At 38.4% G+C, this 20036-nt stretch overlaps 1 protein-coding gene across 2 annotated transcripts; it reads right to left on the bottom strand.

The window, feature by feature from the left end:
- Positions 1-521: 521 nt before the first annotated feature.
- Positions 522-18816, bottom strand: LOC144709644 (phospholipase D zeta 1-like). 2 transcript variants are annotated; one of them, XM_078583248.1, is made up of 20 exons: positions 18429-18814; positions 17418-17519; positions 17194-17315; positions 16788-16929; positions 16228-16401; positions 13429-13596; positions 12598-12840; positions 12399-12515; positions 11345-11484; positions 11074-11223; positions 10839-10995; positions 10269-10760; positions 9744-9854; positions 5594-5740; positions 5306-5503; positions 2285-2386; positions 1720-1851; positions 1509-1574; positions 1060-1121; positions 522-975 (listed from the first exon to the last, which is right to left on the bottom strand). In XM_078583248.1, the coding sequence occupies exons 1-20, from the start codon at positions 18651-18653 to the stop codon at positions 726-728; spliced, it is 3300 nt and encodes a 1099-aa protein (XP_078439374.1). In that variant the 5' UTR covers positions 18654-18814; the 3' UTR covers positions 522-725. The 2 variants fall into 2 exon arrangements, with proteins under 2 accessions (XP_078439374.1, XP_078439368.1); XM_078583242.1 differs by having other exon boundaries at positions 522-1121; positions 18429-18816.
- Between the last annotated feature and the right edge of the window lie 1220 nt (positions 18817-20036).

The raw sequence follows: 20036 nt of genomic DNA on the forward strand, positions 1-20036 counted from the left end.
TCAATATCAAAATAACAATCGACATCTTTATATTTTCATACTATAATAAGTTCTGAATCTTTGAAAAGTAATGCATAATCTATAGTCACAACACTTTTAATATTGACTCTCTTTATACACTGATATATATAATTTCATTCATTTTCATAAATTTGTATGTTTTATATTGTAAAAATCATTATCATATTCTATTATTAGTATCATAGTTGGCCTATCACGTATCCTAATTTCAGTTATATTTGTTTTTTATCTCTCTTTCTCCCTCTCTAGGAGTCTCTCTACCCCTTCCATCCATCAATTTATCTCTTTCTATCTCTCTCTCTACTGGTCTATCCCTCACTCCCTCTATATTTCTCATCTCTCTTTCCATCCCCTCTCTTTTCTCCTTCCACCAATTTCCCACCCTCTTTTTCATCTCATCATTATACCAGCAAGGATAAAAACCAAACACTACACGCATACCCATCCGGCCCAACATTAGGCCTGAGGTTAGACTGATCATAATGATCTAAATTCTGATCAATAGAAAAATAATCATATATTGGTGGAAACTTTCAATTGTTTAAAAATCGTGGGATCGAGATCGTCATCCCTTGATTCATCATACTCTGATAAAGTCTACGCGTTCTTAAAGATCATAACGGAATAAACACTGACTTTATCGTCCCTCGTCAGTTCCAACAGGGACAACCGAATAATGTACAATGTGCCCCAGAATTGGAACTCTAGTGGAAAACTTGAGGCGCTGCGTAGAACTCACTCTCGTTGAACACAGGTCTCAAATCCTCCTGAGACATGAACTCCAGCGGAAAGGAGACGAGGAGGCCCTTCACTGATTCTAACCTTTCCACAGTATCCGTCGCCTTGATATTCCCATTTTCATACGTCTCGAGCTTATCTGGAGCTATTCCCAGGTCAATAGTAGTGTGACCCACTTTGTCTTTCCAGTACCCTATGCTCTGTCGAATGGCCGCCCTGAGACACGCAACCAAGCATTCAGTAGATGAATAGATTAGAGAACATCCTCTCTGTATTTGAACAAAGTGGAGAGAAAGTGACCTGGATGGAGTGAAATCATTCGGAATACACGCAAATACGTCTTGATAGATGGCGGTATTTGTCTGTAACATGAACCACAATTTGTAAGAAACATGTGCACAGCATGGATTGACTTGACAATTTGCAATGTATTAGAAACTCTAGCTTCTTAAGGGAATGGTTGTAGAAGGGTAGAGAGAGTTTAAAAACAATTTGCAGAATATAATCCCAAAAACTCAAAAATAATCAATTGACGGGTCTAGTCCCCTCCACGAGGATCTCCCAACCAATTTAACAACTTCCTTCTCTGCCCTCCCAAGAGATTGGCTATATTTAAAGGGAACTAATCCTAGGACAAAAGATGGAATTACCCTTGAGAGAGGTTGGGGGATTAATTGACTGCCAGAAAAATCACAATACTCAAGCTTAAGTTAAAGAACTAGTCACAGGTGAGAATACTGGCACCAGACCTTTGCAGTTGCTATCCAGATTTCTTTGTAGGTGGCATCAGCCACGGGATCACAAATACGATTAATCTGCAAGGATCACCAACGAGAACTCACATTATTTATTGCATGAAAGGCCATAATGCAAAACTGATATGACTGTTTATGGACCACTGAAATATAGAAACATTTTTTGATGAACAGGAGGGGAATTTCTCTAAAATCAACCACTGACCTCACCCATATGGAGGCCAAGATGCTCTGCCCATAAGGATAGACGCAGACTAAAAGCAAACTTTCCGGCCTTCCAGGGCTTTCCATTCATGTATGAGTCAATGAATTCTTTATCTTCAATTAGCACGCCAATCTGCCAGGAAATGCAAAACTATTTTCAAGAAAGGGTAATGTATCTACACATGGCGTGAGCAAAAAATTATTTTTTCTGAAGAATTCTTACTCAAGCACATGAAGATACTTAATCCAATAACATATTAAAGAGAAAATTTTAAAATATAGCACAAAGGAAAGCATCATGGTAACATCCTGTTTGTTGTTGAAGAGCTCCAACCATTCTTAGGAAAATGGTTCAAGCAAAAAGAGTCATAGGGGCAAATAATTTAAGTTTTCAGAACCAACCTATTTTACACTTTTTTAAATATTGTCATGTCAACACATCTCGATAAGCATAATGATAGATAACAGAACACCTCCATGAATTTCTAGGCGACATAATTCCCAGTTACCATTTTAACTCAGATGATGGACAGAGTACTCAAAACTAATACTCATATTAGTATTACCTCTGAGTCTCTAGAACCCAGTAAGCTCCGATCATTAATATTAGCAGACGAGATCAAAGCAATGCAGTCATCAACTATCATAATTTTGCTGTGAACGTACACCTGGAAACAAAAAATAAGTCACACCTGGAAAAAAGCAGAAGCAAATGGGAACGGGGGGAGGCTCGAAGGAAAGGCATAAATTCATTTCCATTTCAACACTCAAAATTAAATTAATGTCATGATTTATTTATTTACACCAACACAGGTAGGAACTAACGGATCCAGCAAGGTGTGTAGGTCGTAATGATTATGAACTGGCCCATTTAAGGATGATTATTCCTCAAATATGCTTACTGGGAGTGGTGGAGAGCACCTCTCAAAGATTTTAGCTCAAAGATATGTGAACTAGAAGTTTTCTTCCTCCCATTAAGTCCATACTCTATCAGAGGCCCAATTAGAATATAATTGATCATCATAATAGGCTCCATAACCCTTTAAAAACTAATAGGGTCCATCGGTAACCCATCTGTCGGCTGAAGCAGTGGATTACTACCCTATTAAAAATATTTTGTAACATCAGTGCGGTCCGTTATGTAACACTCACAGATTATCCCCACTTAATGTCTTAGCAGGCCCATCATACTAGGCCCAATAAGACTCTTAGAGACAAGGGGTTTCTCCTGAACCAAATCAAAGTGTGAAAGTCTTTTGCAAATCCCAACTCTACAACAGCTCTGAAGACAATGACATCTGGCGACCTTTGGATGTTGACATTTATTCTGGGATTTGAGCTTCACAAGCGACTTTTATTTTGCCAACGTCCTCTTAGAGTAACGGTTCAGGTAATCCAGATCAAGAAGAAATTGCTTCACAGTATCAGAGAGATTCTTACCAGGTTGGACCCTTTTCGCCCCAGTTCTTTAGCTTCTATGATTCATGCCACATACATTGTCTCAGTGATGAGACTGAGAGAATAAAACAAATTGTCTGTCCTGCCACACAAGTTTTCTGCCGCAGTTGCCTGCTTTTGAATCGTTTAACTTTGCTCTAATATCTTTCTTTTGTGAAAGGGAGGCGCCTCATCAATATAATATTCTTAATGTTTCGTTTCTTCTCCTCTGTCCTATTCAAATGTATGCAGTGTACCTCCAAAGGACACTTTTAAATTCATTTCCTTTCTTTAGAGAGGTTTCTCCTATTTGGGATCTCCTTCGCATGAGAGAGTTCTCTAATGCCTGTGGATTTGGCGCACTACTTTTGGATTGAACTAATAGGTGATTTTGAATTACCAAAGGAACGTAAGGCTTTGTGGATTTAAGGCTGAAAAAGAATCATTTCATCATATGCCTGTGAATTGGCGACTGGCGAAGAATTTAGACACACAGAATGCGCATACATATTTGAAGATTATCTATATGAATTCTTGAATGGTGCATATATGACAGATCCAGTTGCAATTAGCAATATTCTCAAGAGAGAAAAGATCCCTAACCTGTTGTGAAGCAGTCTAATATGGAAATAAAAAAGGTGAGAGATGAAACTAGATCTTTCAAGGAGTTGACTGGAAAAAACTGTGGGTGCTTTTAGCTCAACTTGACACATGCGAGTGAATGTCAAGCATTCCAAGCATGCAGCAGCCTCATTTGAGAGCTAAATGGATATATACTCTAGAGAGTTGAACCACATGACTCAGAATTGGCCCTCTGGATCTAATCCAACTATGGATGTAATCCAATTCTGGATGTAACCCAGTGGTGATTCTCCCCCTGACTTACATGGAAAGTCTTCAAATTAAAGAGGGCAGCAACTGAAAGATGTTTGTTGTTTGCTTATTGAATGATTTTTTTATTGAAAGATGCGATTTTTCATAGGCATTGAATTTTCCTCCACAGAGAAAAGAAATTTTATAGGCAGAGCAGGAATATTTCATTTAAGCCACAACTAAAACTATCAATCCAAACTTGATAGGGATCCGGCAGGGATAATTGGAATCTTAATCAATTTTTATAAACCCAAAACCACATTTCCATTTAAGTTCTCAGAGAAACTAATCTTCAAGATAAGATGAAATATTGGCCTATTTGAGATGCAACTATGGTCAAATATGTGTACTCGAAAGATTTTTTCTTCTTTGAAATACGTGTACTCAAAAGATGTGACCAACTATCTGTGGTTATTAAGACTGAGACAGGAAATGCATGCTCAATAATTTATAAGAAATTAATATCAGGATATTCTTCCTTCAATTGGGGGAAAGATCTGGTATCCTATAGAAACAAGATGGAGCAAGCCATGGCCACATCAAATGCAGACAATCAAGCTCATTTTTAAAGCACAGAGAATTTTTTTGGTGTTGTGAGTGGAAGGTGTCATCGATGACCAGAAAATCTGATATTCCAACCATGCTTTTCCCTAAGACACTAATTTATCAATTAACATCAGTCATAGTATAATATATCAGGATCAAAAAAAAATAAAGCATATTGAGGTGGATGGACACTTCATCAAAGGAAAAAACTGAGCAAAGAATCAGCAAGACAGAAAATGTGTGCTCCTTATAACAGGTCACAGATATCTTCTCCAAAGGAACTCAGAGCATCGCAATCTAGATGCTGAGTATGAAGATGGACGTGGAAAATCTTCATGCAACAGACATATGGGAGAAATTGGGAAAGGCTTCGCAACCTTAATGATATCTCTTCTCAGTCTCTCCCCTCTATTTTTTTTTTTGCAATCCCTGCACTGACCACATCTTCTCCATCAGGAGAAGCTGATGACACCAAGAGATCTTTCTCGTGTCTCCCTCTTTTTCTGGATACCTATCAACCTTCCCTTTTTCAGATCTATCACTCCTATTTTTATTCTCCCCCCCATTTCCCTGCGGGCCTGGTTATCGCAGTCCATCTGTGTAGTATCTTCCGAATGTTTAGAGGTACAAAAGTGCAAACACATTAGTACCCCGTTTTTGGATGTTTACAGGAAAAATAAAGTGACCGTTAATTTTTTTTTAAAGAACAATATTTTATGTAAAACAATTACCTGATTTGTTGCCAGGGCACCACCATCAGTGAGCCTACCATAGTTCCGCAGACCGTAAAAGGATATATAGTCATGGGCTTTTGGGCCCAATGCATCGAATAGGTTCTGCAGTATAGAGTTTTGGCCTCTGCAAATTGTTCGGTACTGCCAGTGGAGCAAAGCTCTAACAGATGCAGCACCACCATCATCCACCCCACCCTGGAGTAATTTATTTTAAAAGAAAGTGATTGGCATATTCTTAAATTTTGGAACACTAAAATTAAAGAATTAGAATAATAAATGCATTACCTGAAAACCAGGTAACAGAGGAATAACAATAATAACTCGAAAACATTTTTTTTCCTTCTCTGCACGCCTAATTCGTTGATACAAGGCTTCAAGAATACGATTTTTAATGACATCGTCCCCTGAGAGGCCTGATATAAAAAATTGATTCTGGAAACATAGAGATAGTTATATGAATATACACCAAAGTTCTCTAAATATCATAAAAACTGACATTTCGTGTTTAAATAAAAAACTTAATCACAAGTAATGAAAAAAGAACATAACAATGAAGGATTTTAATATATCTTGTTTTGATCCTTCCTTTATTTATGAACCTCTAGTTTCTGTGATATGTTGATGTCATTAAAGTAATTTTGAACATGGCAAGGAAATAATCGCTTAAAACCTTCTTCAGGTGGTTGAAATCCTACGTGAAAAATAATTGAAGACAAATTTATTGGTTACATGCTTATCTTTTACTCCTCCAATGTCCATACCATACATCATTTTTATGCACGAGACACCATTTCCAGCCCAAATACTATAATGGACGACTTTTTAAGCTCTTATTAAGGAATGAAATAGTACTTTTTTCCTTCTCATATGAGCTACACACTCATTAATCATAGCTTTCAACATGTTATTAGAAATTGAGGTTTCTACTTGAGTATTCTATGACATTAGCTAGTATTTCCTCTGTGCCATTCCACCTACCAAGTTGCATCTCTAATGGTTGGAAGTGAAAACCTAAAGAAGTGTCACATGAAAATTAACATCTTCTTGAGTTTCATGTATGGTGTGCTTAAAGGTTACCATCCCAATACAGAATCAAACTTTTATTAAAATAATAAGAATGACGAAAATAATAACAGACAATTCAGGGAGGCCTTCCATGAATTTCTCGAGACTCACTGCTTCTGATTTTAACCCACTAGGGAGGATCTGAGTCAGTTTTATTCTACAAAATTTGGTATCACATCGTGAAAGAGGTGAGTAAGAATCTGTGTAATGTTCACCAATCTATTTTCAATGGGCCTCCTACATAAACAAGTATAAGATGAAGAAAAACTGGTGTATCTCCCAATAAACCCCAGATTCAACCCATCCCATTCAACCCGTAACAGTAGATTAACAGCTTACTTAAAAATTCTTTTAAAAAAAAAAGCTTCCTTAAAAAAAACAGGTTTTTTAAGTAAATGGTACACTCTCCATAGAGCAACTCTGGGGGATGGTAGACACTTTCAAGGATCCATGAGGAGCTGATACGTTCTTTTCAAGAACGTACCAAAGGTGAGCCACGAAAAAAGGCAGGTCCACGTCACCACATGAGCCTATAAATGAGGACAGGACGAGAGACAGAGGGTACCTTTTTTAAAGTGGTTAGTTCCCGTTCGGGCAATATGGGCAGAGGCTGGAGAGCAGGAGAAGCCTGTGTTCAGAGGGAAGGATCTCTCAATCCTTATGGTTCTCTTTTCTCTTTGTAGTATCACCTTTTGTATTTTCTCTTCCATCGATTCTCTCATTCTATGTTCTAGCTCAAGAATTACATTGGTTTGCTATTAGCTTCACCCGAGATGGTCGTACAAGAAAGAATTGCCATTTTTAAGACCACAATCCTACAGGTATGAACCTGCATTCCATGGCACGCCAAGATCTGTCAGGAAATTTTCCCGATGTCTGTCATAGCTTCGGAACAGTAAATTTCAACGGAAACTTGGGTGACAGAGAGAAAGAGATGAAGATGATAAGGCTTTTAATAAGATTTCAAGATGGACCCAATGAGACATTATTCATACAGTTATTCTTTTGGAGTCTTGCCAACCTATTTGGAGTCCCAATGCTCATAAGGGAATCTAGATGAGGAGGAAACATGAGTTTGCCCCTCTTCATGTGACAATCATATGCCTTAAGTTGCATCCTTTTGTTTTCACACTCTGGATACTTGACTCTGTGGCTCCTACCTTGAGGAAGACCACCATGGACACATAAACCTTCTAGACAAAAAGTGTGTCCTCTACAATTGTTTATCGGCCATAACTCATAATTTCAAATTAAGAGGTCATTAACTCAACAGAGTATCTTGCCACTGGAAGATACCATTTCTATATTTATAGAAGAATAAAATAGTGGGTACAGACTCGTAACAACAAAGTTGAGTCTGACAAAGATTGTGGCACATCTCACCAGAGGCTTGCCAAAGAAAAACAAGGTGCGAGTGGAACAGCAAGAGAAAAATCATCTCCAGATTTTCGTTGAAGTACAACAGTCAATACATCAGAAAAAAAGGAGGGAGAGAAGATAAAGAGAAAAGGTTTATTAAGAGCACATTAACCATTTCTGACAGGTACATCGGTGACCTGATCCTGGGCTGCTCCAAATGGAGTGAATGCCCAGAACAGAGAACGGAAGAGGGAGATAAATAGAGATAGAGTGATTAATCCTTTTCCAAGTTACATGCTGAGAATTGCAGAATTCAAAAGAAACATTTTACCGTACTAACCAATAGCACCCAACCAAATGCTTCCTGTTCAAGGAGGCCATTATGGGGCGCCCAATCTTATCTCTCTAACTCCTCTATTCAAATATAATAGAACCCTTACATTCCAAGGTTTTCAAGTTTCTTTTTGGCGTCTCTCCTCTCAGCTTGCCTTCTCATATGATTTCTCTTCTTCTACAGGTCAAGTCATCTGCCCTGTGACCTTGTCACAGTAAAAAAATGTATCAGTGGAAAAGTAAGACATTGACCTTGTCACAGATGGGACATCTGTCTGTCTCTATTCTCATCTTCCGCCTTCATCAAATCTTCATTCAGTGTCCTAGTTCACCCAGCATGCTCCTCTGTTTCATCTTCATTTCAAATAAAAATAGATTCCATCACTTCTGCTCTGAGCTCCAACTCCTTTAGAGTCATAGTTTCCATAAACTTTGCCTGGACCTTCTGCTTTGAACTGTCCAAAAATTTCTTGGTCTTGGAACAAATTGCTCATGGCATTAGAAGATCTCTCCTTGGTGCTTACGACTAATTCATCACGGGTGGTCAACACTCTAGTAGGTTCCACCTTGGCCTTGAAAAACCAAGTTAGATCACCCATTCATTTGACGAGCAGTGTCATAAGCTTGTCATATAGTAGATGACCTTTTCCAGCAATGCCTTTGGTTTTTCCCTTGAGATTTCGGACAAACTCAGGCTTGAGCCCTTTTAGCAAAGTCTCATCCATTATATACTCAGGAATGTGAAGTTGGGTAGGCTAACAGTCTTTCTAATTCATTCTTATTTTCTTTGCTGCATCATGTTTAATATCCATAAATTGATGCATGATGTTGGCGGAAAAATTCTTTTCAAACCATTTCTCAATTTGCACCTTGAAATCGGTCCAATCTTGAAATGTATAATGATCTTCACTCACTAAGAACCAGAATAGAGCTGATCCCTCCAAGAAAGACATCATCTTCTTCGATCTGTTGCCTTCTTCTTTGTTTTGCACCCTGAAGTATTTCTCCAGTCCCCTTAATCAGCTCTAGCAATGCCGATCTTCAGGACTCACTGACAAATCCCTCCTCATATAGTGTTTGCTGCGGACTTCTATATTTAACATTTTCCTATTCGTGTCTTTTTTCTATTATTTTTACTTTCCTTATTTGAACTCATTTCCTTTAACTGATGGCCTATTATGATAGGCCCACTGTAGTACAGCCCATTTAAGCATCCCATATATATAGATGTGTGAGTGTCGTTTGAATTAAGTGAGAAAGAATAGTTTTGTTTCTTCTGTTCATCCTATTGGACAGCTAGGGTTCGTGGTAGTCCAACTCGAACATATAGAATCAAGAATCCCATCATCAAAGTCACCCCTTCACTACAGTATTTGTATTGGTACCCCCCATGCGCTCTCACAGGTGACTCTCCTTCTAATTTCTTTCTTTTCCAACCACACATGTTATTCTTTCTGTTATACATAACTCTTGGGGATTGTCAAACATTGTTTCAGATTCTATGTTTTTTTATAAAAAAATAAAGTCAGAATTTATCCAGAAATAATTTAATGAATAACTTTTCTCTTCTTTCAACAAACAAATGAAAAGAGCAGAAATCTCAAAGGAAATCCCTATTGGGAAAAAAATGGCTTAACTCATCAATGAAAGTAAATTGAATAAAGACTAAATAAATTACCTCGATGTACACAAAGTGCTCAGCTTTCTCAATAACAGAAAAGTAAGCATTATGAATGCTCTCTTCAGTATGCATAGTTCCTGCTGACCATTGGCTAACACTTCGAATGATCTGAGGCCAACAAATAAATTAAATTTTTTTTGAATTGTAGCACTTAATAAAATTAAGACAACCCACATCTTCCACAGGGCTGAGATCTCAATCCTCATATAATCTAACCAGCTATTAAAATTAAAGAAAATTAGGACAGATTAAACAGAAAAAATCCCATGTTGATGTAAGATATGTTCGTGGATACTTAAAACTTCCAAAAAATTTTAATTTTGGATTCTCAAGCAATTTATTAATCAGGGCGTTTAATACTAGAGACAAAACCTTGCAGGCTTACTTTTTATCTATTTTATTCTACTATTACTATAGTCATGAAACATATGCTGCAAGGAAAAGTGGTTCCAGGAGTAAATGAAGGGTAAGATCCTTGGCATTATTCATTGCTCAAGCTCAAGAAATTAAAAAATGGCCAACCTGACATTTACAAGGTGTACAAGGACCAACTTGACCTATTTCATCAGCAGAAATAATCTGGCCAGTCCGCTGCTGAGTCTCCCACCACTCCTTATCCTGAGCCTTGACCTCTAATTGCTTCTTATCAGTGGGAACAAAATCTGTCTCATCAACAAAACCCTTCATCGGCATATCCGTAGTAAAGGCCTGACTTTTATTCCTATTAAATGAGAAACCATTCTGCACACTTTTCCTTGTATTTCCAGAAACATTTCGGATTAAATCTTCTCTGGAGTATTGATGTTCCTCGGCATCCTGAGGTACTAACAAGGGGATATCCCGGGGAGAGAATCGAGAAAAAAATGAATCCTCCGTTGCCAATTCATTCTTACTTTCAGCTCGAACATTGCAGTCAACATTTGTGTCTTTACTTTTACCCATGTAGTGTGGGATCACCATATGATGATGCGGCATTAGAAGAGGGATGGCTTGCTCATTTGCTGCTTTACTCCTCTAAGAACAAAACAAAAATGAGTAAGGGCAAGGAAAGAGAAATTAAACCCTTAATATCAGAATGTGTCCATGGCAAACCTTTGCATAGTTCCAACGCTGCACAAAATGTCTCGCCACATCTCTGCAAGGAGGTCCCCAAAGAGCACAGTGCACATCATGCCATGGCATGCGAGGGTATCTTGTGCGATCCAACTCATCCCTCATGGTCTCTTCCCATGAGTTCGGTTCAGACTCTCTAGAAACAAAGTTACATTTTTCTCATATCAAGATAATAAAAAATTACATAATCTGCACAATAGAAGGGAAAACAAACCTCGGATTGTAATAATCCTTCCCTGGCCAAATTGAAGGAGGGAAATCTGAGACTCTGTGTTCGGGTGTGTCATAACGGCCAAAACACAGGTCAAGGCCCCCAAGATAGCATATTTGGTGATCCACAATCACGATCTTCTCATGATGGGACCTTCAGACACATTTTTTTTCCAAATTCAGTTTTTCATGGACACAGATCAAGAAACTACGTTTGTGTAGTTTTAAAAAAAATATTTTGATTAATGAAGTTAAAATACATTATAATCTCATACCATAAGTATACACCTGATGAGAAATGATCAGGATAACGTAGGACCTTAACATTTTCATGAATGCTTAACAATCTTCGTTTACTGTATACACTGTTAATCTTCAATGCTAGAGCAACTTCTTTGTACAGAAGGATATAAATCTGCAAAATGGACCCATCAGCGATGACACATAAGTTTGAGAAAGTAGAATGACTAGAATAAAACCGATATAATATAATAGAATAAGAATAAGGATAAGAATAAGAATAAGAATAAGGATAAGTTTACTTTTAATAATAATATTATTAAAAGGGATGAACACAGTAAGAGACCCATTCTAAAAATCATGGGAACGATTGATTTATCACAAAATTGACTGGGAAATTGAAAGTGCGGAGCAATATAAATTGCTAGTTTAGATTTTCTCAGAATTGGCGTGCAATCAAAATTGATGCTCTCTTATAGTAACAATTCTCAGCAACATTCATGGGTCATCCATCAGTTGATTATGAATCAACAAACCAGGATGCAGTTAGGGTACAAGTAAAATGGAAATTTTAACACTCTAAAAATTTAAGGCTTCAGGAAATATAGATAAATCGTAAATTCAGAAAGCATCAACTAAATCCAAGTAAGACCCACTGAAACACAGATTGGTATCCATCATAAGCTACAATTATTCAATTGAAAGTAAACTTAGCAGTTCTTTTCACGAAGCATAAATATGTATCCGTCATGAGCACATCTGTATCCATCATAAGCTAAACTTCTTCAATTGAAACCAAACTTAGTAGTGCTTTTCATGAAGGATACATAAGTATCCATCATAAGCTAAAATTCTTGAATTGAAAGCAAACTTAGCAGTTCTTTTCATGAAGCATAAATAAGTATCCATCATGAGCACATCTGTATCCATCATAAGCTAAAATTCTTCAATTGAAAGCAAACTTAGCAGTTCTTTTCATGAAGCATAAATAAGTATCCGTCATGAGCACATCTGTATCCATCATAAGCTAAAATTCTTCACTTGAAAGTAACCTAAGCAGTTCTTTTCATGAAGCATAAATAAGTGCACCTGAACACCTTGTTTTGCCTTAGCCTGCAGCAAAGCATCAAGCCTAGATGATGGATTCTCCTGAAATGGGCGCCGTAGAAAAAGTTCTGGGCACAACCACCAGCCAGTAATGAATATCTGCATCAAGTATCTCTGTTTAGATAATTTTCCAGCACAAAATTTCAAATAAAAATCGAAAAAATCCAAAGCGATAAATGACCTCTGATTTTGCTTCTTCGATGGTCGATGCTATTGCATCAAATGCAGCTTTCCCATCAATAAACCACTGAACTAAGCTTCCATCATCTGTCAAGCCCCGAGGTGGAGTAAACGATCCAAATCTATGTGGGTAACCCCAACCCTCGGGAGGCCTTAAGCCAGCATCATTAATTGCAGCCACCCATTCTTTTACCTTGGCATTACTTCTCAGCCTTATTTTGATGGACCGATTACCACATGAAACCTTTCATATTTGAGTCAAACAATCAGCATATCTCTGGAGAAAAAATTAGTTGAGCATAACCATTCTTTACGAAAAAGTAAGTTATTTCACAGGTCACTAAAGGCCAAATAAGGCGCTAGCTAAAAAAATCAAGGCCATATCTTTATGAGGATACTGCACAATTAGGTCATGAAAAATTACATTTTTCAAGGATATCATTTACGGATGAACTCAGTTATTTTATTTAAGTTAACATAACTGTGTAATATTGACTCATTCGCAAAAAAATGTATATTAAGAATAAGTAAAAACTATAGATATATAAGTTGTGTTCCCTGTCATCAATTATATTTATCAAGATACACTCTCAGAAATTAAAATATGAATATCAACGCATCACAGAGATGCCTTAAAACATAAGCGTTAATCCCCTGCCAACTAGATAACAAGTACCCATAAATCAACGCATCAGACCATAAACCAGAGTATCTGGCATACTAGACAGGATATTATTCCGCGAAAAGAGTTAAAAGCATCAATCACACAGAGAAGTTGTCAAGATATTTCTATCAAACACATCCAATGTCTTTAGCAATTTAAATCTCTCACCATAAATCCGTAACGTAGAGGATTACGCTCTTTTGTCTCCTTTGCCAAAGAAAAACGGTCTTCTCCATCTGAACTGGGTATGACATCAAAAAGAATAATATCTAAAAGATTGGTACTAAACGGATCGTCCAACAACGCTAAAAATCCTGGTTTGAGTACAGCCCAAACCTGAAAATTGCACAACATAAATCAACTGCGTCATATTTGAGGAATATAATGGACTTAATAAACATTAAATATTCGTGTCAGGTATTGGAGAGGAAAAGAGTCGATGAAGGTTTGGCTGTAGGGAAAGGAGAATCACTGAAACCCTAGAAAACCACCACTGAAAAACAAAGGTCCTTCCAGTCATCAAGGGTAATCTGCCTTGAATAACCAAACTAGCAAGGACAAAACCGCATAAAATTCCCTTTGTTGCCTCAGACGAAATCCCTTGGATGCTTAAGACACATCCTAAAACTAGTAAATGAAATAAATCCTTACCAAGATGGAGATAGTATAACAAAAAGAACAAAGACAAAAGATATCAGGATATGAAGTCACAATGTTTGTAAGCTCTATGCTTTTCTCGATGCCAGAATGCCCAGCTTTCTATTAGAGGCATCAGTGCCGATGGAAAAATGCTTTGAAATCTTTTTCTGAGAGGTCTATACTGATTTCAAATGTTCTGTCGCCGAGTGTTTGGAGGGAGATAGGAAAGAGGGTAGGACAGCGGGGGAAGAGGCACTCTTCATTCCATTCAATCTTACTGAAATAGGCAGAGAGGAGACTAAAAAATCAACAAAACACCCAATTTATGTACGTGGGCATTATCTCCAGGAGTTGAACACTTCCAAATCTCCTGTGAGAGATCTGAGATGACACTGAAATAATCCTGGCGTTCTCTTTGAGAACCTACTGCGCTCACTGATGGTGATACTTTTAAACGTTAGTGTAAAATTCTGCATCACGTCAATATTATCTGCCCCTCAAAGGGTACAGCCTTTTCTCCTGCGTTGTGATATTATCCCCATCGTATCCAGGGGTCTTCTTGTAATTTTTTCCTCTATGGGCAGTCAATCATTTCCTCTTACACTTGTTTCATTTACATAGGGCAGTGTCACTTTAAGAATGCAGCGAAGCATTATCAAGTGGAGTCGTATTCTCATTTTCCAATCACTCGATGCAGCAGACGTCCATTCCACTGCAAGACAGCACCAAGCTCTCCAGAAACAACCATCCCGCAGACACATCCCCTCTCCGGATTCGGTCCACTGAGATTCATTTGGGTAAACCTCTACCTCTCTCTCCCATCTCTCCCTCTCTTGTCGCACAGGATACATAGAAACGTCATCATATCATAGGTCTATTGAATTACTTTAAGTATATAGAAGGCAATTCTAGCTTTATTGATTTTAGATTTGTGATAAGATTCCTCTGGGGATGTGTCGTCTCCGATGTAATTTGACGATAAAGAGAGTTCCTGGAATAAAGAAAAAGGGAATGGTCGGGGAGAGGCCGAGCAAAGGGGTAGGGATGGGCCGAGGATGAGCCACCTGAAGACGCAGTGAAGAGGAGAACGATCACGAGGGACAGGGATCGGCGGGGAGGAGAACCTCAGATGCAGAGGGAAGAAAAGACAGGTACTTCTAATTGCAAATACTTCTCAGCCTGCTCTCCTAAAGGGAGGACACCCTATTTAAAGGGAAACATGCATACGGGAAAATACACGGTTACTCCTAAGAGGGGTTTAGGGACTTAGGGATCGTATCAGTTTGATGCATACTCGGGGTTGTATCACTTTGTGCATGTTCAGACCACTCTGATGTGCTACACCTCCCGAGGCTCTGAGGACAAAAGATGCAATAAAGATGCATGTAAGTTAGTTGGCAGAGGGATGAATGACCCAAGTGGCCATGGGGATGGAGAAGCCACACAGAGATGCAAGCTGTACGGACTCTGCCATCCTAAGTAATATATCCCCTTACTTTCAAATCCTTCGCCATGTGCTCTACCATTCGTCAGGCCTTAAATAAGGGACAAAGCAGGTGAAAATTTGATAGAAACTCCATGACTACAACTCAACTTACAGAATGAGATGAGATTCAACGATAACTTTGAAGAAATAATTACAGTAGACAAAGAAGGTTGGAATCCCTTTTCTACAGAGACAGATGATGATTCTGAAAAGGGAAGTCCTCTATACTGCCAACTGTAACAAGCATAAGAGAAGCAATGGGTACACATCGGTTATCTTGAGACTTACACGGCTCGAATTACCTACTTGTTTTGGAGAAAGGCAAGCCAATCGGCAACAGCAAATGAGCATTAATGATCCACGTATTGACCCTACCGTAGCCCTTAAACAGGGGTTGAGGAGAGTGAAGGAATGAAAGGAGTCCTCTGTGATCGGCATCCAGGGAGTAACCAATCTATCTTGTTTAGATGTATATCTCAGTTCTCTATCTATCTTGTTCTCCGAACTACTTCTCAGACTCTCCCTCTTTCTCTTGATTGTTGGATGTTATATATGGCATCGACTAAATTGTATCCTTCGGAGTCTGATCAGAGAGTCAGCAACATCAACTCAGGCTCGTGAGAATGGCGACTAACAAAAAATTCAGGGAGTTCACAAGAACTGTAAATGTCTAGTATCAAGGAGATGCACATAATTACAGAGAGAAAGAGAAAGAAATCGAAAAACTCTATCCAAGCATAAACGCAAAGTTGAAGGCCAATTGCCATCTGAATGAGTCGAACAGCATAAAAGCACACTGAATATTTATTGAAACTAACCTAGAAGACAGAATGTCATGTTACCTTCTGCCAATTTCCATTGCAACATGTACCAAAACAATTGCATGAAAAGCACATTCTTTTGCCACCTTTCTTGGGGATGTTTGGCAAATGTTTTACTGTTATGTAATCCTCCTTCAGCTTAGGTCCATATTCAGGGGAAAACGATAATCTCGAGACTTCTAAAAATTTGCAAACCTGCAGTTAATGAACCATTTGTGAACAGGAAAATAATTGGGTGTTTTAAGTAAGAATGAAAGTCAATATTTCTTCAAAAAAAAAGAATGAAAGTCAATATATTAAAAAAAATCAGCCAAACTTTATATCGATCCATTTCCACGTATGAATTGAGACAGATTTTTTATACAAATATATCTAATCGCAGGTTATGGGTTCGATGAAAGAACCCTGAGTTACAATATCATCAGGGTTATTGCGATATCATCAGAATGTGAGATGAATCAGAGAGAAACAATTAATACAGTTAAAGATGTCAAGTTGAGGAAATATTTGGAGTATTGATTTAGAAAAGAGAACTAGAACTAGAGAGTATTCTTAAATGAAAGGGTAACATGAATTCATACCTCTCGTGAATTAACGATATCCAAATTTCCTAAGAAATGATTGAGATATCCTTGCATGGCAACCTTCGCCCTCTCAGACACAGAATGCTGTCTTCCAATAGCTGGGCGAATAATGGGCAAAACCGCTCTAGAAGGAACATTTCTGCAGATACAACGAATCTGTTTGGATTAGTGCTTCTAGCTCATTCTTTAGTCCGAGAATTTTCTTTTGCGGGTTGAGAATAATTATTTCAAATCCAACATCACAGGGAATCAGGAAGAGCCATAAGTTAAATGTTCTTGCACAAAAAACTTAAACATACCACAGTCATTCATACAGCTAAACTTATCAGTTAATTTTGCTTATGTTCATAAAATTTAATAGCAAAATGGAAATCATTTCAAATAACTCCAATTTTTTCTTCACCTGTTTCTGAAAGAAAAGCTTTCATCATGATGCAAGGGAAGAATATCATCATCTACTTCTTCATCTTCATGTGTGACAGCAGTATGCTCTCCTATCCCAATGTTTTGTAGCCACTCTTTCACCTTCCATCAATTTTAAACAAAGCAGACATGGTCAAAATTCCCCATATATATGACGGACACGGTTCTTAACTTATCAAAGCCAAAGGAAGAATCATGACATACCTGTTCTTGTTTCTCATGGAACTCTTCAATAAGTACACGTTTCTTTAATGCAAAATGTAGATAGAAAACTTGCGAGGCTTTCTTCACTAGCCGCCACTTAAACTATTTCACATGAATGCCCAAGTTAGTGTGACATTATTTTATGAAATATTGATCAACTTGAAAATAATTCACGAAATAAGTGATCATTGACGGAAATTGAACATGATCCAGATGTTTATTTCTCAGTCTACAAGCTCCTACGTTAAGGTACAAAAACCTTTTGAGCTCAGACATGGCAGTGGAGAGAACAAAAAAGAAATATGAACAGAAAAGTACCCTAAAGACCAACGTCTACTCAGATATTTCAGTAACATAGAGACATTAGCGTCAAACTGCAGTCCAAAGAGCTGGACAATATAAAGCCATTATATAGAAAATTAATAATTACAGAGAAAATCCATTACGAAACTGCATTCCGAAGCAAAATAATGCCAATTACTTTGTTTGAGTTTGAGATCAGGATGTCAGTATGTTTGAAGTGAGTCAACCACCAAAGAAACAACTTTGAAATCGTTTACATGAGAAAGAATTTCCAGCGAGATATTTCACCAGGTGGAACAATTTGAAAGCGTTTAGATGAGAACGAATAACCCGAATGATATTTCACCAGGTGATTAGAAAGCCAGCCATTACAATTTTAAACATAGTAAAAATATATCTAATTTTTTTTCTTGACAAGTTCAAACAAATAGGTCCCTGAGGAGCAGACAGTTATCGTATACAATACTGACATCGAATTTGGGTCCTCTCGTCTCTCCGCCCCATCTAAATTGTACGCCGATCAGAAAACTCCATCATTTACCACGGCGAGCCAGCAATCTTAACGCGATCAAAACTCGAAGCGTCACAGATATTCGTAGAAAGACGCGAAACTTTCGTAATTTTCGAGCTCGTCGAGTTTTTTTCCGGAAAATAGAGATTATAAAATTTTTAAAAAATCTAAACCGGGAAGAAGATGAAGACGTAAACCTGCTTGTACCGGAATTCGATGGTGTAGGAGAGAAGCAAAGGACTAATGTCGCCAACATCAGGCCTCGACACGGACACGATCGTGGCCTTGGGCAATTCCTCGAAAACCGGTTCATCATTCGATCCCTGCGGGCGGATCGAATGAGGAGGCGGTTGGGCCGTCGGCTCAGCCTGCATCTTAACGTAGGGATGATCCACCTCCGACGTGAACTTCTCCAAAGACATCGATTCCGGCGATTATCGCCCCAAATCGATCAAAAAGAAAGATTTCCAGTTCGTCCAGATTCGATTCGTCGATGAATTTGAGCGCGTCGGATTTGCTCGATCGGCGCAAAATTTCTACGCAAGGAACATCCGAGGAGTAACCGCTGATTCGAAGCTACGACCGGCAGTATATATACGTTTGGAGATTATGTATGTAATGCGAAGGGGAAGACGCTAGTCTGGGAGAGGTTCAAAGAGGGATTACCAAGGGTGGGGCCACCCCTGTCGTGGCCTCTCTTCTCTCTCTTGTTGTCGGGTCAGAGCGCCGACTTTGAATACTCCTTCCAATTTTCTTATTTGACGAAAAGCTACGGTGTTTGACGGAACGGAACGGGACGGGACGGACCGGGACCGAAACCATGCGGAATGGGAATAACGGGAAAGGGACGGGACGGAACGAAACAGAGAGGATGGAACGCGAGGGAGCGGAACGGAACGGAAGGGACCGAGACGAAACGAGACGGATGGGACGGAGCAGAACGAGACAGAATGGACGGAACATGAGGGAACAGAACGAAAGGGACCGAGACAGAAAGGACGGGACGGAGCAGAAAGAGACAGTAGGGTTCGCCCAACCGATATCTGTCCATCATCCGGTATCCGACAACCGATATCCAATATCCGGGAAAAAATGGGACGGTGCCGGATATCGGATATCGGACCATATCCGTCTCTGGGGGGTAGACAGATATCGGTACTGGATACCGCAGGCAGAGGGACGCGACGGATAGCGGATGCCGGATATCGGTTTTCGATATCAAGATATCTGAACCAGTATTCGGATATCGGAACCGGCATCGACAGTAAAAAAATACAATTTCCATATCAATCTATGACTTACGTACATTAGCATCGAATTGTTTTAATCTATTTTCAATCTCAAAATAATATATAGAGTGCAAAATTTTTATTTTCTTCCATATGGGATAACAATATTTGAAGTGTAATGTAAACTCAGAATCCCGTGACCCCACCTGGAAGAAATTAGAAACCTTTCTCTGTATATATCAAATGAGTCTGACTATACATTTAATGGTAAAATGCTATTTTGATCTATACTCGCTATATTTAATGCACCTCATATTTGTTTATTATTTAATATGATAACACATCGTCCAATAAATAGGAGTAAAAAGTTCTATTTTCTTCCATATGCAATAAAGGGATTTGGAGTTTAACACCAAACCTGAATCCTGTTATCCCATATGGAAGAAATTGAAAATATTTGGCTGTATATATTAAACGAGATGTGTAAACAATCAAAAACCTCACTTATTACTCTCTTCCCCACGTTAATCGCTGAACACATATAAGTTAATAATATTTTTAAGTATCATTTCGATG

This window comes from Wolffia australiana, chromosome 1, assembly GCF_029677425.1.
Source record: "Wolffia australiana isolate 7733 chromosome 1, ASM2967742v1".
In the NCBI taxonomy this organism is placed as follows: Eukaryota; Viridiplantae; Streptophyta; class Magnoliopsida; order Alismatales; family Araceae; genus Wolffia; species Wolffia australiana.